General features: G+C 36.1%; 2 protein-coding genes across 2 annotated transcripts in view; one reads left to right on the top strand and one right to left on the bottom strand.

The window, feature by feature from the left end:
* Positions 1 to 2,920: 2,920 nt before the first annotated feature.
* Positions 2,921 to 16,979, top strand: part of LOC141443244 (uncharacterized) — a 45,374-nt gene continuing 31,315 nt past the window's right edge. Inside the window, exons 1-3 of the mRNA XM_074108452.1 lie at positions 2,921 to 3,107; positions 3,606 to 3,725; positions 15,802 to 16,009. Coding sequence (XP_073964553.1) covers positions 3,612 to 3,725; positions 15,802 to 16,009 — 322 coding nt within the window. The 5' untranslated portion in view covers positions 2,921 to 3,107; positions 3,606 to 3,611. The remainder of the gene's footprint in view (positions 3,108 to 3,605; positions 3,726 to 15,801; positions 16,010 to 16,979) is intronic.
* LOC141443515 (uncharacterized) lies at positions 4,710 to 12,162 on the bottom strand. The gene is made up of 2 exons (XM_074108831.1): positions 12,044 to 12,162; positions 4,710 to 10,090 (listed from the first exon to the last, which is right to left on the bottom strand). Exons 1-2 carry the CDS (start codon positions 12,148 to 12,150, stop codon positions 6,367 to 6,369), a joined length of 3,831 nt encoding a protein of 1,276 aa, XP_073964932.1. The 5' UTR covers positions 12,151 to 12,162; the 3' UTR covers positions 4,710 to 6,366.

Raw genomic sequence — 16,979 nt, 5'->3', positions numbered from 1 at the left:
CCGCGGGTGTTAGCACGGGGTCTCCACGTGGCGTACATTGATTGCTGTATTTAATTTGTACGAAAAAAGGAAAATCTAAAGACTCCATTATTTTTAAAAGTCGCTGAACTAATGTTGTTCAGTTTGACGAGGACGATCTATGTTTTAAATATTTGCTCGTATTACAGGCCACAGCCGGTATAGGCTGGGAGATGATGATGATGACTGCGATGATACTTATAGTATATGATAATGATGATGGTCATAATTGTTGATGGTGATACTGCGGTGATACATACTTGTAGATGATGACAACTATGATCGTTGGCGGTGATATACGTATATCTACTTCATGATTATGATTATTGGCTATGGTGATGGATGATGATGATGGTGATGTAGATAAAGATTATAGTAAATTAAGGCATTTGTTAAAAAATACTTTTATTGTTCACAGAAATGCATCGATATCCTGATAGAGAAAGAATATTTGGAACGCACCGAGGGTGAAAAGGACACCTATAGCTACTTGGCGTGATCTATCACGCTCGCACCTAACCAATGTATATGAATTAATAAATATAACAATATAATGTACAGACTATTTTATTTTATTCCGTATGTAACTTGTTTACGTTAAGTTTACTTACCTCAAGGTTAGGATTTTTCAACCACTTTCGCCCAGTTTTTGCCAGTTCTATGCACGTTACTCCAGCAACGTCACCATTTGTAAGTCGTAAATGGTGGTGAAGTGTTGTTGCCGCGTTTACAAAATCTTGCAAGTTTTGTTTAAAAATTTAAAATATCTTAGTGTTCACTGTTATCGAATAATGAACCGCGGAAATGAGGGCAATCGTTTTTTGTCTCACTAGATGGCGCACTGTTGCGTGAGGTTTTTAATGTATGGCTTTCAAAGTCTGTTATTACGGGCGTTAGATTAAAACAATATTTAATACACCTTAAAACCGTACCATAAAAATATCGAGCATGCCACAGTGTTGCATAGTCCCCGTTTTGTTCGGAAAAAAGGGAGGACATAGGTTTCCGAAAGGCAAAACTGTCTCAAAACACAGACATTCATTGCCCCGGAACGCATATTTGCCATAATTAATTTCAGATATTGCAAAATACTCACAAAATTATTCTAATTATAATTAAACCTGCGTAGCTCACCCAAAAACTATGAGATTTGACATGTCCGAGACCTCACGCTACACTAGCGCCTCTAGCGGCGAATTCATACGACAGGATTTCGACATTCACTCATTCATTTCATTCATTCTCCTTTTATGTAATCAGCGGCCTTATTGTCTAACGTTGCTGACGCACGTGATCGCAATCAAATGACAGTTTTTGTATCCAAATCTGTCATTTGATTGCAATCGCGAGAGTCAAAATCGTTAGGCAATACGGCCTCAGTTCTTTATGTAGCTGCGTGTGTAATCAGTAATAATTCACTTCAACTCTCGTGGCACTACCTATAGCATCGGTTAAGTATTCGTCCATATACCAAATACGGTTTACTAATGTTTTGGCGAAATTTATTGAGCAAATTATTAACTCCCAAACTATTTATCCCATATTTTTATTTAGGCGAAATTTCATTTCCCAACTCAACATTTCGCACTGACATCATTTCCAACTAATGATTTGATAAATGATTATTATGCAAATTATTACCTGGGTTTTTTTTAAGATGTCAGTTGTGTTTTCGTCAAATGCGTTGATTGGCATTCCTTCATTTAGCAAGCAAACATGCAAGCAAGCCAATGATTTTTTTCCGTTCTGTTACAAAAAAAACCTAACATCGAAGGCTAAAGCGGAAGCTTCGCTCCCGCCTTAGCCTTCTGAACCTAATAACCTATCCAAGTCGCTTCTGCCTAGTCTCGTCTTGCTCGCTCGCTTCGCTCGCTCACCGCCACATAATTTAACATTTATTCTTTTTATTATATATCATGACTGATATACCTACCTTATATGTAAAAATTGGCTAAATTTTATCTGACTATTTGTTATTTGCCTTAGCCAATCATTTGCTACATAATTGTTTGCCACATAAAAGTGTGATGAAGTAAATTTTGCAATATAAAAATGTTGCGAAATAAGAAAAATGCGGAGCAAAGTTATGCCAAAGATTGGTTTGCCAAATGAAACTTCGGCGAAAGGTTGGTTGCTAAGTGAAATTTGGCGAAAAATATTTCGCCGAAAAGGCAGTACACCACCAAATACAGGCTGTTTAAACGTCATAATATGTACGAATATTTATTAAGACTGAAACACCTGACTACACAATAAGATTAATAGTAGGTCTGTATGAATAATCGGATTTTACAAAGATTATATTCATAGCTACTCTTATTCATACGCAATGCGTGATATTTCATTCCCCAACTTTTCCATGGTCGAACGATTTGAAACTGTACACTATTCGGGATATATTTCAAGACAATCATAAATATTTACGGTAAAAAATTAGGAAACGCCTTGATTTAGACGGCGAAGGGATAGCACAGTTGGTAGAGAACCTGACTACGAGGCTTGAGGTCCCGGTTCGACCCCGGCCGGGGCAGATATTTGTATGAATAATACGAATGTTTGTTTTCGGGTCTTGGACGTTTAATATGTATTTATCTATTTAAGTACGTTTATTCGTTGCCTAGTATCCATAACAGAAGCTTAGTATGGGACTAGATAAATTGGTGTCAAAATTGTCCCATGACATTTATTTATATCTCGGAACCGACAGACAAAACTGCGGGTAATAGCTAGTTTAAAAACATACGTGAAAAATCCGCATTCTCAACTTCAGTCGTTCAAAAAAGATAACATTAACACCTTGGTACGTACCTATTTAAGTAAATTTCAAGGTATATTAATATATTTATATGTATATCTTATAATAAGATACTTATATTATTCTTATTCCTGAAGACATTGAAGTGATAGGTACTACTCTTTGTTGAAATGTCTTACGTTCATGTTGTTTAAAAGACGTGTTTACATTCCTGATTATTTGGTAGCAGTATTTTAAACACAATATAGAGGTGCTCAGTTCGTCAAAGTCTGTTTTCATCATACAGGATTGTGTTTCTATTGATTGCCTTTTACATTAACGCAGTGTTTCGAGAGTAAGTTTTTGACACAAATAATGAGAATTTTTATTCGAAGCAAATAATATTATGTACTAACGGCCCAGGCATGACTAAGCGCGTTCGGTGGCGATATTTTAGGTCGTCTCATTTTATTAAAGGATGAAAAAAAACGGAGGAGGTTCTCAACTCGACGCGTATATTTGTTTTTTTTTAATGTATGACTACGCATAACTTTTTACAAAGTCAAGATTGGTTATTTGGAATCTTTTTGTATTTTTTATTTCAATTCCAAATTTTTTGTTACTTTTACGGTCATAATAAATTTGGAATTGAAATAAAAAATACAAAAAGATTCCAATTAACCAATCTTAATTTGATTGCTTAATATCCGATCACCAAAACCGTGACCCTTAGGACCCAAGGTTGAAAACATAGCAAATAACCCCAACAATATCCCAAAAAAATTAGACTGTCCATGTGCCCAACATCCTGATATAACTAACTTCGAAACTAAATTATGTTTTATTCATTTAGCACGACATGTTGAAGAATCCTAACTATCAATATGGCACAAACAATCAAATGGTGCCAATACATTTGAATTTTAGCCAATTTATACTGGAAAAACTATTGGAGAACAAGGAGAAGAAATTGGTACGTAAATAACCATGGTCATTTAACTTGTTTCATTAATATAAGGATCGACCAGTGGCCCATTACACGAAGCTACAAGTTACAATTTACAAGCGGTAGTCTTTGTTTAACAGTATGCATTGAAAAGAGACTACCGCTTGTAAATTGTAACTTGTAGCTTTGAAATAGGACACTGGCCCTTTTAACATATATTACAAGTGCTACAATAATGTTTTTGTATGTATCTCGGCGGCCGATGGTTAAATCCGTCAGATCATAAAATTCCGAAAAAGTTGGCTAGGCATATCAAGTTCACGCACGATGTGCCTAAGAAACAATACGGCAGATCGATTTGAGAAACGCATTCGTCGATATTCCTAGCTCTATACCGGGCACATCGTGATATGCCGAAAAAAAAAGAAAAAATTAGGTACGACGAGCGAAGCGATGAGTGGTTTGTATGAATTGTGAACACAATGTGAGCAGAGCGAGCGAAGCGAGCGTGCCGCGGCAGCGGCCGGCGAAGTGCAAAAACCGATATGGCGACGTTTCGTCGTATGCCTAGGAATTTCATGATCTGCCTAAACTGGCCAAAATTATGAAATGGCGGCGTTTCATGATATGCCTAGGATTTTCATGATCTGCCTTTGAACGATATGGCGCCTTTTGACGATATGCCTAGGAATTTCGTGATCTGGCGAATTTTACGATCGGCTGCCGACAACAATTATGTCGACTTGTGGCACTTGTTATTTTTAACCCCCGACGGAAAAAGAGGGGTGTTATAAGTTTGACCGCTATGTGTGTCTGTCTGTCTGTGGCACCGTAGCTTTTAAACGGGTGGACCGATTTGAATGCAGTTAATTTTTTATTTGAAATCAGGTGTTCTAGCGATGGTTAGACATGTTTCATCAAAATGAGTTCAGCCGTTTTTGAAGTGACAAAGTCGGGGGTTTTTCCAATTTTTTGTTGTAATACAGTTACTGTCGTTACTCAAAGTCAAAGTCAAAGTCAAAATATCTTTATTAAATTTAGGCTATAACAAGCACTTATGAATGTCAAAAAAAATCTACCACCGGTTCGGAAAAAACCTCTGTTGAGAAGAATCCGGCAAGAAACTCAACGAGGTATATTTTTTTTTAAACAAATTTACAATATTATTAAATGATATCTATACATCACAAGTATATTTAACACAATTACCCATGATTATAATCATTAACTTGATAATACGTATATAAGTAGGTTGATAATATGTTGATTTTACAAAATGGACCATTTAACTTTATTAGAAACTGAATTCGAGTTAGATGAATTTATCAAAGAGAATTTAATACATTTGGTTTTCTTAGGATTTAGTAACAAATTATTGGCAGCAAACCATGCGGATATCACGGACAGGGTTTCATTGGGTTCAATGAAGTCGGTGTCTTTTCTACTAACCTTGAACAGTAAAGACGTGTCGTCAGCAAACATAACTATGCCTGACTTTTGGCTTACCATATAAGTTAGGTCATTTACATAAATAAGATACAGCAATGGAGCAAGAATGGATCCCTGAGGCACTCCCACTTCGACCACAGATCCCGCCGACACCGTTCCGTTAATCGCAACGCAAGACAATGTCACACACAAGTCTGACTCGGCAAAGCGTTCATACCTGATACCACTCTTATTTCAAGGAGGAGTCAGATATTTTTGCACACTCCGCTGTGGCAGATATTAATGTGGGGCCTGTGCAGGGGCCAGACCTATGCTAAAAATACGGCATGCCTAATGCGTCACGTCTTTCTACTTAAGGTCTAAGATCCGAACTTGAAAAGATCTGCACCGGTCTGATAATAGAATGAAATGTCTTTTATAATAACCTAGCATTTGCCCGCGACTTCGTCCACAAAGATTTCGATATTTACACAATATACTCCATAGGAATGAGTTTTTCTCATACAAACTTAAATGTTTCGAATGTTTCGTGCCCTCGAAATTATTAGGAAATCCTTCCTTAGTACTTTCCTACATCTTCTAAAGAATATACCTATTGTGACGTACTTTGCTAATACGTATATGCACAAATATTACAAAACCATTCTTTGTTATAAATATAAATGTACAATGAAACCTATTTTAATCGTGCTATCGTTAGTGCATGCGCAAATATTACAAAACCTTATAAGTATACCGGGTGGGCCCTGTAACAGGAGCAAAAAATTAAACCACAGCTTCCGGTCTTCATCCTGAGCTAACTTAGTTCTACAACTTTTGAAATTGTGATTTTTATTATAGTTTAAAGTTTAATGGACAAGCAATGCATTGCTAAATCCGTAATTTTGTTACGTGACAGGCTTATGTCATTTAGGCTTTTGAATGCCGTACATTGAAAATAGCATTTAATTTGTTTTGAATAAACATAATGATAAAATGACTTAATTTTCGAAAGTTAAATAATTAACCTAGGGTTTAATTTTTTGCTCCTGTTACATGGCCCACCCGGTATACTTACAATGGAATATAAATTAGGAATTTATATTATTAGAATCAATGCATATTTTGTACAATAAAGAAATAACAAGGAAAAGCAATAAATACTATCTAACATCCAAGACTAAAACTATTTATAAACTAAACTATGTTACAATCAATGCATATTGTACAGAAAGTAATATTAAAATTGAATGTTCTTTAATTTATAGTGTCCCCAAGCAAGCGTGTCAGTTGAATTCGGCAACAAATATCGTTTCGTGTCGCAGTGTGACAATGATATTTTATTTATTTTTTGAGTAAATATTACATGTTTGATAGATCTGAACCGCATCATTTCACACAACAGTATTTTTTTATTGAATAAACAGTCTTTATAGTCTTCCATATCTAATTTTTTGGTTACACATTTATTGAGACCTTTTGCTTTTGCTATTGTAGTACTTTGTACGTCCATTGCGTACATTTTTGACCGAAGACCAACAAACTCTTTAAAAATTTTGCCGTTATTTTCGTCTTTGAAGAATCCTAATTGTTTTTTATTCAGTAATGGAAAACCGTATACATTGTCCGGAGGATAGTCAGAGGTATCAAAGTGCGATACCAAATCTGACTTTATATCGGCGTACAAGTTTTCTGTAAATATCTGATAAACCAGACTGTCCGTGTCTGTATAGAGTAATTTAAGATTGTTTTTGAATTTAGTTTTCATGAAATCATAATGAAAGTTATACATTAACGTTTTTGACAAATCGAGTACGCAAAATCCTAGGTAAATAGGTTTGTTGTACAAAACTTTTGTTTTTTTCAATTGAACTGCAACCAAATTTTCGGAAAATATAGATAAACTGTGAAATTCTGGTTTTGCAATTAAGGATTCAACGCCTTCAGTTTTTCCGCGATTTTTCCAGTGGTTCCGTAATTTTACATTAACTCTTTTATTTACATTTTCCATCGTTTTCCCAAACACGGAATTGTTCATTAACTTAAAGAAGTCCTTTTCAAAATCTGATTTGGCCATAGAACGCATACGTGTGTTCAAATCTATGTATGGTTTCAACCACGGTTTCTGCTCAAACTTTAAAACTCTATGAACTTTAACTAAAATTAACCCCGATTCTAAGCATTGTTTAAGGTTTCTATAGTGAATGACATAATTTGTTTTGTTATGCAAATTAGGAATCAGCTTTTTGTCTTTAGAGCCGCCTAAACACACATTTTCCGGACAGAATGGTAAATCAGAATGTAAATCATGTAAGTTATTAGGATATTCCAAATCAACTTCCAAAATGTACCCATGTTCAGCGTCATCGGGTACTTTAAAATTTGTATTCACATCCACCCATTCAAACTTGCCAGTGGGAAGGCATTGTGACATTGCCCAACCGTACAGATTATTTGCATCGAGATACATCAGAAATGATGATGGCAAAGTTCGATCATATTCAGACATAAATATATTATTTGCTTTAGCATGTCTGTTACTACATTGGGAAATGCCACCTCTTATATTATTTGCTATAAAAGTAACTTTGTCGATATCAGTTAGAAGTTCTAAATTGATTTTGGTGTACATTAACATGGCGTCCCAACTTAGACCCGGTGCTGTATAATAATGAGCAGGATCCAATCCATATGTTTCCATACAAACATTTCTAAAATTTTCAAATACATCCGCTAATAACAAAACATCTGTTTTTAAATAAAGGTTTGAATAGTCTCCCATATTTTGACAATTAAAATGCTTCCATACATCACAGGCATGTTGGTAATCATTTTTTGAAATATTGACATCATTTAATGAGCTGTAAAAATCTTTATATTCGGGAAGGCTAGTTAATTTTAATGACTCTATAGATGTCATATGTTCATATGGGTATACCCCGTTTCTTAATAAACGTTTAAAGTCTTGTTCGCATGGAAAATTTAACCGAAGTTCTTGAAACTGTTCGGGTAGTAAATTTTTGGTTAATATATCGAGACTACTACTCATAAATTTAAAAGAATCAAGAAATTTCAATTTCATAGTACGATTATTAATATTTAATTGCTTCGAGAAAGAAATATATTTCTCTTTGTTTTGCGGAATAATTTCTATGTTACCCTCTTCAAATCCCAGTCCATGTACTAGAAAATGGGCATCATAGTTACTTAAATTGTGTAAAAACACAGGTACAAAATTAGGGGTTTGATATTTCATAGAACAAGACGGGTGAGCTACTCCTTCAAAAGCACCAGTATGATGGTTGTAAGAAATAAATAATTCACCATTTAAATTATTTTGACAGATGTAGCATGTTTTACTTTGGGCGATGGTTACTTTATCTTGTTCCGTTAAAGGCAAAGGACTTTTACCAAAAAAGTTCTTCTTGCAAATGTTCTCTAAATCTCGTTTAATAAATTTCATGAATGATTCTGCACAATTTTCACCTGTATATGTCCTATACACAGACAAAGTATTATCATATGAACATTTTATATAGTATCCGAAACTAAACACTTTATGTTCCTGAACATTAGTAGTCGAAGATTTACTTGGATCGTTTGTACAAGTATTTATAGGATTTAAAAATGCTTTGAAATCTGCGTATATAACAAATGGGAGCCTTAATTTACGATCGTAATTACTAAATGATATTTCGCTAGATGGAACTAATTCATTAAACCAGTTTCTCTTGGGTGCGTTTTCAGAGGGCAAGTTTGTACAGACATGGAAACAATTGTGATCTTGATGTTTCTGCAAATTTTCACGCGATTTGAAATAAACTAAACATCCGTCACAAATATGGATCGCATGTTCTGATGATGTCATTTGTTTTGATACTAATCTCGACAGACTTTTTATATAGCAATAATGTCCATTAGTACCTTGATTTATGTACAGCAAGTTTAAATGGGTGGCTTTCCTATTTTTTGTTAAGTGTAATGGACCAACTACCTTGTTTTGTTTGCTTTCTGAGTCGTACTCCAAACCAAACACATTAATGCTTAGATTGTTCAGCATTTCAAATTTATGGATATCGTTTATTTTAATTGGGAAAGAAAGATTATCAAATTTCAATTTATCCCTGTGAGATATATATGATGCAACCCTGTTCGAGTTGTTATTAGGTGTATATAACCCTGATAATACAGCCCAACGAAAACACTCATGATCTTTGTTTTGGACGTTTATAATTGCATTTTTGTTTTTTATATCTTTTGGTAAATCTATGTAAGATGAGCCACGTAATGGATTGAATTTATGCACATTCATGTCTAAATAGTTTATTTTTATTAGACTCCACCCGCTGTCTTTTTTTTCGAAATTGGTTAATTTATTTATTATTTCGTTTGCAAGTAATGAAAATACGTAGTCTTTAGAATCTCCTTTGCAAACAACATAATTAAGCGATTGAAAATCGAATGTATTATTTAATTGCTTAATTTGTTGTGTAAAGTCGGCATGAAGTATTAAATTTACTTTTACTACAAAGTGCTCTGTTATGGATTGATCAAATAATGTAAGTATTTTGTCTTTAATGTTTTCTAAAAATAATCCTGGTGTTTCTAACGGTTGGTTAGGGATTGAATCTGATACAATTCTGTACGTTACTACCCTATTCTCAAATGCGCTTTCAGTTATCTGAATATTGTTGAATTCTCTGCTGACACCTAATACATTATTTTTGTGAGTATTACTTTTTAAATGATTTGTATAATATTTTCGCGATACTGACACGTGACACACAGAACATTCAATATTATCATTAATTTCTGTACTCACATTTGGATTTGAAGACGATGCGGTTGACGTAGATGCGAAGCTAGCTGGTGGGTTAGGGCGTATTTGCTTTGCGTTAACTGGAGTCTCTTCTGTCGGTTCAGATGATCTTTTTGCACCGCCTCCTCGTTCAACTTGCAAAAATCTGTAAAAAATAAATTAATCATTAATATAACAAATTATAACAGCTGGCAAACGAGCAGGCGGGTCACCTGATGGTAAGTGATCACCGCCGCCCATGGACACCTACAACATTATTAGGAATGCGGGTGCGTTGCCGGCCTTGCAATAGGCGATATACTCGCCTTTTGAAGGTACCCAAATCATAGCTAAATGGAGAAATCCCAGCAGCGAGTCCATTCCATATCTATTCCAATCCTACTAATATTATCGCACTCCCAGATCAACAGTGAATCAACTCAAAATCATCATCATCATCATCCCAGCCTATATAAGTCCCACTGCAGGGCACAGGCCTCCTCTCAGAATGAGAGGCCTTGGGCAGTAGATCCCACGCGGGCCCAGTGCGGATTGGGAACTTCACACACACACTTGAATTGCTTCGCAGGTGTGTGCAGGTTTCCTCACGATGTTTCCTTCACCGTAAAGCTCGTGATAAATTTCAAATGTAATTCCGCACACGAATTTCGAAAAACTCAGAGGTGCGAGCCGGGATTTGAACCCACTGTCCTCTGCTTGAAAGCCGTGGTGGCCGAGTGGTTTGACCTATGGACTCAAAATAATGTATCATTTTAATTAAGACTTAACTTAATTTCTAGAACGTTTAAATTAAAATGGTGCATTATTTTGAGTTGAACGCTTAGATGTTTGTTACTTAATCACGTCTAAGGGCGTTTTCAAAAAAAGTGTACCCTCTTCCTTCATAATGTAGTGCCTGGGCGACCGAGCTTTGCTCGGGCTAAAACTCGTTAATAAGCGTTTTCTCAAAGATTACCAAGCTAGATCGATTTGTCATCTCTTTTCATTTGGGGATCTCGGAAACGGCTCCAACGATTTCGCTGAAATTTAGTATGTAGGTACCTATGGGTTTTAGGGGATGACAAATCGATCTAGCTTGGTAATCTTTGAGAAAACGCTCCCTTTTATATATATATAACCGACGGTTAAATGTGATACCGTTTCCGTCTATTCGAACAAAACAAATAGAGACGGCATCACACCTAACCGCCAGTTAACACTAATCAATGGATGGTGAAACAGCCCCTTAAACTAACAATAAACAATAAAAACTAAATTACGTAGCGACACGACAGGACACCACTCAGCATGTGTTGCCACACGTAAAGTATAGCATCGCATAAAGAATACCTATTTTAGTACACAACAAGTTCTTTAATAAAAGTAAATACATAGATAATAACAATTATAACAACAAATGCTATACCCTACCAGGGTTCATGTTAACTTTAAGAGCTTATGTTACATGTATGCAATATATAAATAAATAAAAAATAAATAATGAACATTACCTAGTAGTTACTGTTAATTTCGAACAATTTATCAGTTAAATAATTTAAGTGTAACAAATTGATAATAAAATAAAGTTAATGTTAGATTTTACGATCATTTTTCTTGTTAAGACCAAATGTTTGTAAGAGAAATTTTATCCTGAATAATAATCCTATCGATTAGTATATATTATATAGCGTTTTTTTTTAAATTTTAGCTGTTTCGAGTCACGGGCGAGGCAAGCGAGTTTTAGAAAATCTTTGAATGCAGTTTTGTTTCTTTTTAAAAATAAACGAATGTCTCCTTTAAGTAAAATGAGCCAACATAAGAATTTAAGGTAGCTCCCCCCAGGGCCCCACTTATTTTTCCACACTGCGTACTTATAAACTGTAAAACACTCTAAAGTTAAATACTAACTCTTTTCATGTTTACAAAGTAAACAGTATGCTTGCATTGGAAATACACCATCAATTACATCAGATGCAGGGGGACTCTGCTTTTATATACCCAAGAGGGTTCCTCCCCTTCCTATTATGACTAACATCAAACAAGTTTCAACGCGATGCTCATCTTCTCAATGCTGTCCAAACATAATAATAGTATAATTATCACAATAATAGTAACTTACGTTTTCAAATATTCTTGCTCGACTTTCTCGCACAGCTCGTACAAGTCCTGATCTTCAACTAATTGGTCCAGTTGTTGATCGAAGAAACTGCAGCTCTGCGTGTCCATGATGTTGTTTTGGAAATGTGGTATTTTAAATGAGAACGACTTCTATTTATACCAGCCAAGCTCAACCTTAAAGAGTACACACTTATTTTGCTATTCTATAGCAGGCAAAAATATTTAGATATGAATCAATACAAAGAAATACCGGCGGACTGAGTTGAAGAAAAAAAAGGTTTTACGTTTATTACTTTGCCTCCACAAGCGAAACAATGACACAAGAAAAGGATAGTAAGGCTAGGGACTCACGAAGCGGTTTTCACCCGCGCCCGCCGCGGTGGCGGAATGGATATTATTTTCAAAACTCGCGAGACCGGAGTTTTGTGCGGTTACGCAGCCGTAGCGATTTTTTTTTTATTTTTTTTATTCGACTGGATGGCAAACGAGCAAGTGGGTCTCCTGATGGTAAGAGATCACCACCGCCCATAAACATCTGCAACGCCAGGGGTATTGCAGATGCGTTGCCAACCTAGAGGCCTAAGATGGGATACCTCTAGTGCCAGTAATTTCACCGGCTGTCTTACTCTCCACGCCGAAACACAACAGTGCAAGCACTGCTGCTTCACGGCAGGATTAGCGAGCAAGATGGTGGTAGCAATCCGGGCGGACCTTGCACAAGGTCCTACCACCTGCCAAACTGCTGCGGTTGCGATTATCGCTCGCAAACTTGGCGGTTGATTGTCGCAAGACGGGCGGTTTCAAGACGGGCACCCCCGCTGCCCTCTGCGGTCGTCCGCCAACCGATCGCAGAGCGCGCGGGTGCAACCCGCCGCGACCCGCGCCCGCCGGTAGAAGATGACCGCCGGTGCAGCGGGACCCGCAAACAATCGCACACGCCGCGGGCGTAAAACGCGTCGTGAAATGTGCTTATTTTTTACATATCTGTATTCTGCAAATGCTGCGGGCGCTTCGTGGGTCCTTAGCCTCAGAAGTTAAGCAGGTAACCGAAAAAAATTCAATAGAATTTAGGATGCAGTAAAATAAGTCTCTAACAAAGACAGCAGTTTTTTTCATACAAAACAATGCGCACTGGAATGTTGGGGGTTATAACCAGTGTTTTCAAAGAATCTATTTGCTCACGGAACAACTTTATACCTTCCTGTTCCAAGAAACCATTCGCTTAGTAGGTAAATGGATGCGAAATATACGAGAATCCATAATTTTATTCGCTGTGCATATGATATCATAATTCAAGGCATGGAGAAGCACTTGAACACCTAATAAAAGATATAATCTAAATTGAAAAGCAATAAACAATCAGCAGCAGCACCTTTTCATTCATGTAAATAATGTAAAAGCAATGTTCAATAACTTAGTTAACGAATGTAGTATACTTACTCATCGACACAAAATTAGACATATGGTTCACTGATATGTTGCATAAAATCGAATCTCATAATTTCGTTTCTCATAACAACCTTGAGCAGAATCATCATATCACCGAATTACTTTTCGTATATATTTTTTCTCATACTATCACTTCTCATCATTTTGTAAAGCAGAATATTAACATCACATAATGTCGATGAAAATAATATTTATATGATCGAATAAATGCTACGCAGAAAGACATAGGTATAATAAAAAGCAGAATAAAATTTTACTAAACATTCCTTGCAATTAAATTAATTAGAAAGAACTAAATAAAGAAACAAAATAGGTACATTTATTTACAACACAAGACACAAAAATATTATTATGTCATTACGGTTGTGAACTGACTCTGGCTGGAAGCGTTAAAAACAACCCAGCGTTGTTTTAATTGTAGTTATATTAACCTAACCTTTGTTGGCAGCAGTAAGATTCTGGCGCTTCGCCGGCCGCTGCCGCTGTTGTGGTCACAGTTCTAACCTAACCCAACCTACTAAATATGTAGCTGCTGTTCTGTTCTGGCGCTATGCCTGCTGCTGATACAGCACGCTTACTTTGCTGGCCTTACTTTAACTGTAACCCATCTTATGGTAGCTGTTAGTTCCTTTAGCTATGTAATTATGCCATGTGTTAAAGTCAGTGCTATTTAAAATTCCGTGAAAATACAATAGTCCAAACTAGTATTTTGCTATGCCATTATGCCATATAAAAATCGGCGATACTAATGTTCTGCTATTTAATATTCTGCATTAAGTATATTCGGCGATAAGAGTGTTCTGCTATTTAATATTCTGAGAAATGACTATTATTCGAACTGATAATTATGCAAAGTTATGATTATGCAAAAACTATCATTTGGCAAAAAAAATTATGAGAAACTATGCAAGATAAAGGGAACCCATTGCATACATATGGGAACCAAATTTTGTGGACACTTGTTACTTACTTATACCTATTCAAACTTAATTATAGTGAAAAATCAGTAGGTTAGGTTAGATTTATGTGAGCTCTGAAAGTTTTCAAAGTTTAGTTAACCTTTTTTTGAAATAGAAGTGTAATTATTGCAAGATTTCACTGCGTGTGATTTTATAACGACCCGGTCCAAAATACTTCAAAGCATTATCGTATTGCAACCCAAAAAAATTTAGCATGCCATCTTTCCGAGGCAGGTACACAATGCCAAAAAAACAGCACGTCGGACACGCACAAAATAGGGTTCCGTAGCCATTACGAAAAAATAAGTAATGTTTTTCTAAGGATTTCGTATTTTATACGGAATCTTCCAAGTTTAGGTATATATATATATATATTGTTTAGGTATTTTTATTTTACTCTTAAACTACTAATAATTCTGAAGAAAAATTAGCCATTATAGTTTTCCTTGAAATTTTGATATACTTACTTACTACCATCCTGAATAATTTTCAAATTTTTCCACCCACCGGTTTAGATTTTTTTTTTTTTTTTATAAGACTGGATGGCAAACGAGCAAATGGGTCTCCTGATGGTAAGAGATCACCACCGCCCATAAACATCTGCAACACCAGGGGTATTGCAGACGCGTTGCCAACCTAGAGGCCTAAGATGGGATACCTCACGTGCCAGTAATTTCACCGGCTGTCTTACTCTCCACGCCGAAACACAACAATGCAAGCACTGCTGCTTCACAGCAGGATTAGCGAGCAAGATGGTGGTAGCAATCCGGGCGGACCTTGCACAAGGTCCTACCACCTGCACTTTAGAGCTGCATTTTAGAGGGGCCCCTCGATTTTCATGAAAATTTGCACTTTAAAGTTGAATATTTCGCAAACATACCACTGAATCGAAAAAGCGTATTAGCAAACCCTTTTAAAAGACCTATCCAACGATACCCCACACTACAGGGTTGGATGAGAAAAAAAAATCACACCCACTACGTCTATGGGAGGTACCCTAAAAAAAATTTTTTTTTCTTTTTTTATTGTACCGTTTTGTCGGCATAGTTTACATGTAATTATATAAATTACAGCTTTCTAGCATTAATAGTCCCTCAAAGCCACGGACGGACGGACAGACAGACAGACAGACATGGCGAAACTATAAGGGTTCCGTTTTTGCCGTTTTGGCTCCGGAACCCTAAAAAAAGGGGGCCGGTGAACAAAGGAGAAGATCGAACCTTTAACAAAGGTGAACCCTTCCCGATGAACAAAGGAGAGGTACTTGTACTTATTACTTATTCTGTGGGAGAGGGATGGACCTTTAATGCTTCACTTGTAACACAATATTTAAGGAAAACGATCATTCCAGGTAAATGGTGCTACGGGAGAATCGATATCTTTCGGCGAGATCGCCCAACAGTCGATGAATCTAGCCCTCTCGCTCAGCCAGCTAGGGGTGGGAAAGGGAAAAACTGTGGCGATATGCTCGGAGAACCGATTAGAATTTTGGGGCGCTGCGATTGGTTCGATTTGTACTGGAGCGGTTTTGACCACTTTCAGCGATATTTATACTGAACGTGAGTAACTATTTTTGTAATTTGTAAATTACCCTCCATCATAACAATGTAAATGTAAATAGTTCAATAAAGATATAAAATACTACAAAAGGAACAAGGTGCTAACAAATTAAGTAAGTACCAATATTTTAAGAGATATTAAATTGGATCAAAATAATTAAGTTTACATATAAAAGCAAGAAAACTTTTTAAACGATATTTGTGTTTTAATTTCCTGAACAAAATAAATAAATTGTTATTCCACCCAAATATAATCAGCCTGTGCATTTGAGTGACAAGATATGTAGGTATTTAACACTTTCTGTCAAGTGAACCCGCCGTTTGTCATAAACGTTAATGATTGGCGGGAAAAGTATTATTATTATTATTATTCCCCTTGATGGCGGCCTTAGATTAGATTAGATTTTTTAGAAAAATATGGCGCTGTCTATTGGAGGACAATTTTGCCAGTGTCTAGTAGGTTTTGCCGTGGTACGGTACAAAAATTCTAGAAAACGAAATATGACAGGTAATAGTGGATGAACGATGACAGCGCGAATCCGATGGCGGCCTTAACGCGGGAAAAGTATGTTGTTGTTGTTTCTTTAAAAAAATATGGCTCTGTCCATCGGAGGACAATTTTGCCAGTGTCTAGTAGTTTTTGCCGTTGTACGGTAAAAAAATTCTAGAAAACGAAATATGAGAGGTAATGGTAGATGAACGATGACAGCGCGACAGCGCGAATCCGCGGGAAAAGTAGTAAGCATTATGACTGTGACTTTGACATTTATTTATTTATCTAAGTGAAGTGGCCAGTAACAGTGACAGTCAAGACAAACAAAGAAGTTTTAGTCACTGGCTATTAATTATCTCATTAACAGGATGTTTTTACGCAGCAAAGTTGATTCTCTAATTATCCCCTAAAAGTAACTTAAACTTTTAAATATTTCATACTTAAGTCTACTCCTAGAAACGAGTACTGTCAGCTGTA

This window comes from Choristoneura fumiferana, chromosome 27, assembly GCF_025370935.1.
Source record: "Choristoneura fumiferana chromosome 27, NRCan_CFum_1, whole genome shotgun sequence".
Classification (NCBI taxonomy): Eukaryota; Metazoa; Arthropoda; class Insecta; order Lepidoptera; family Tortricidae; genus Choristoneura; species Choristoneura fumiferana.
The sequence above is the reverse complement of the archived record's forward strand: the minus strand, read 5'-3'. Positions and strand labels throughout refer to the sequence as shown.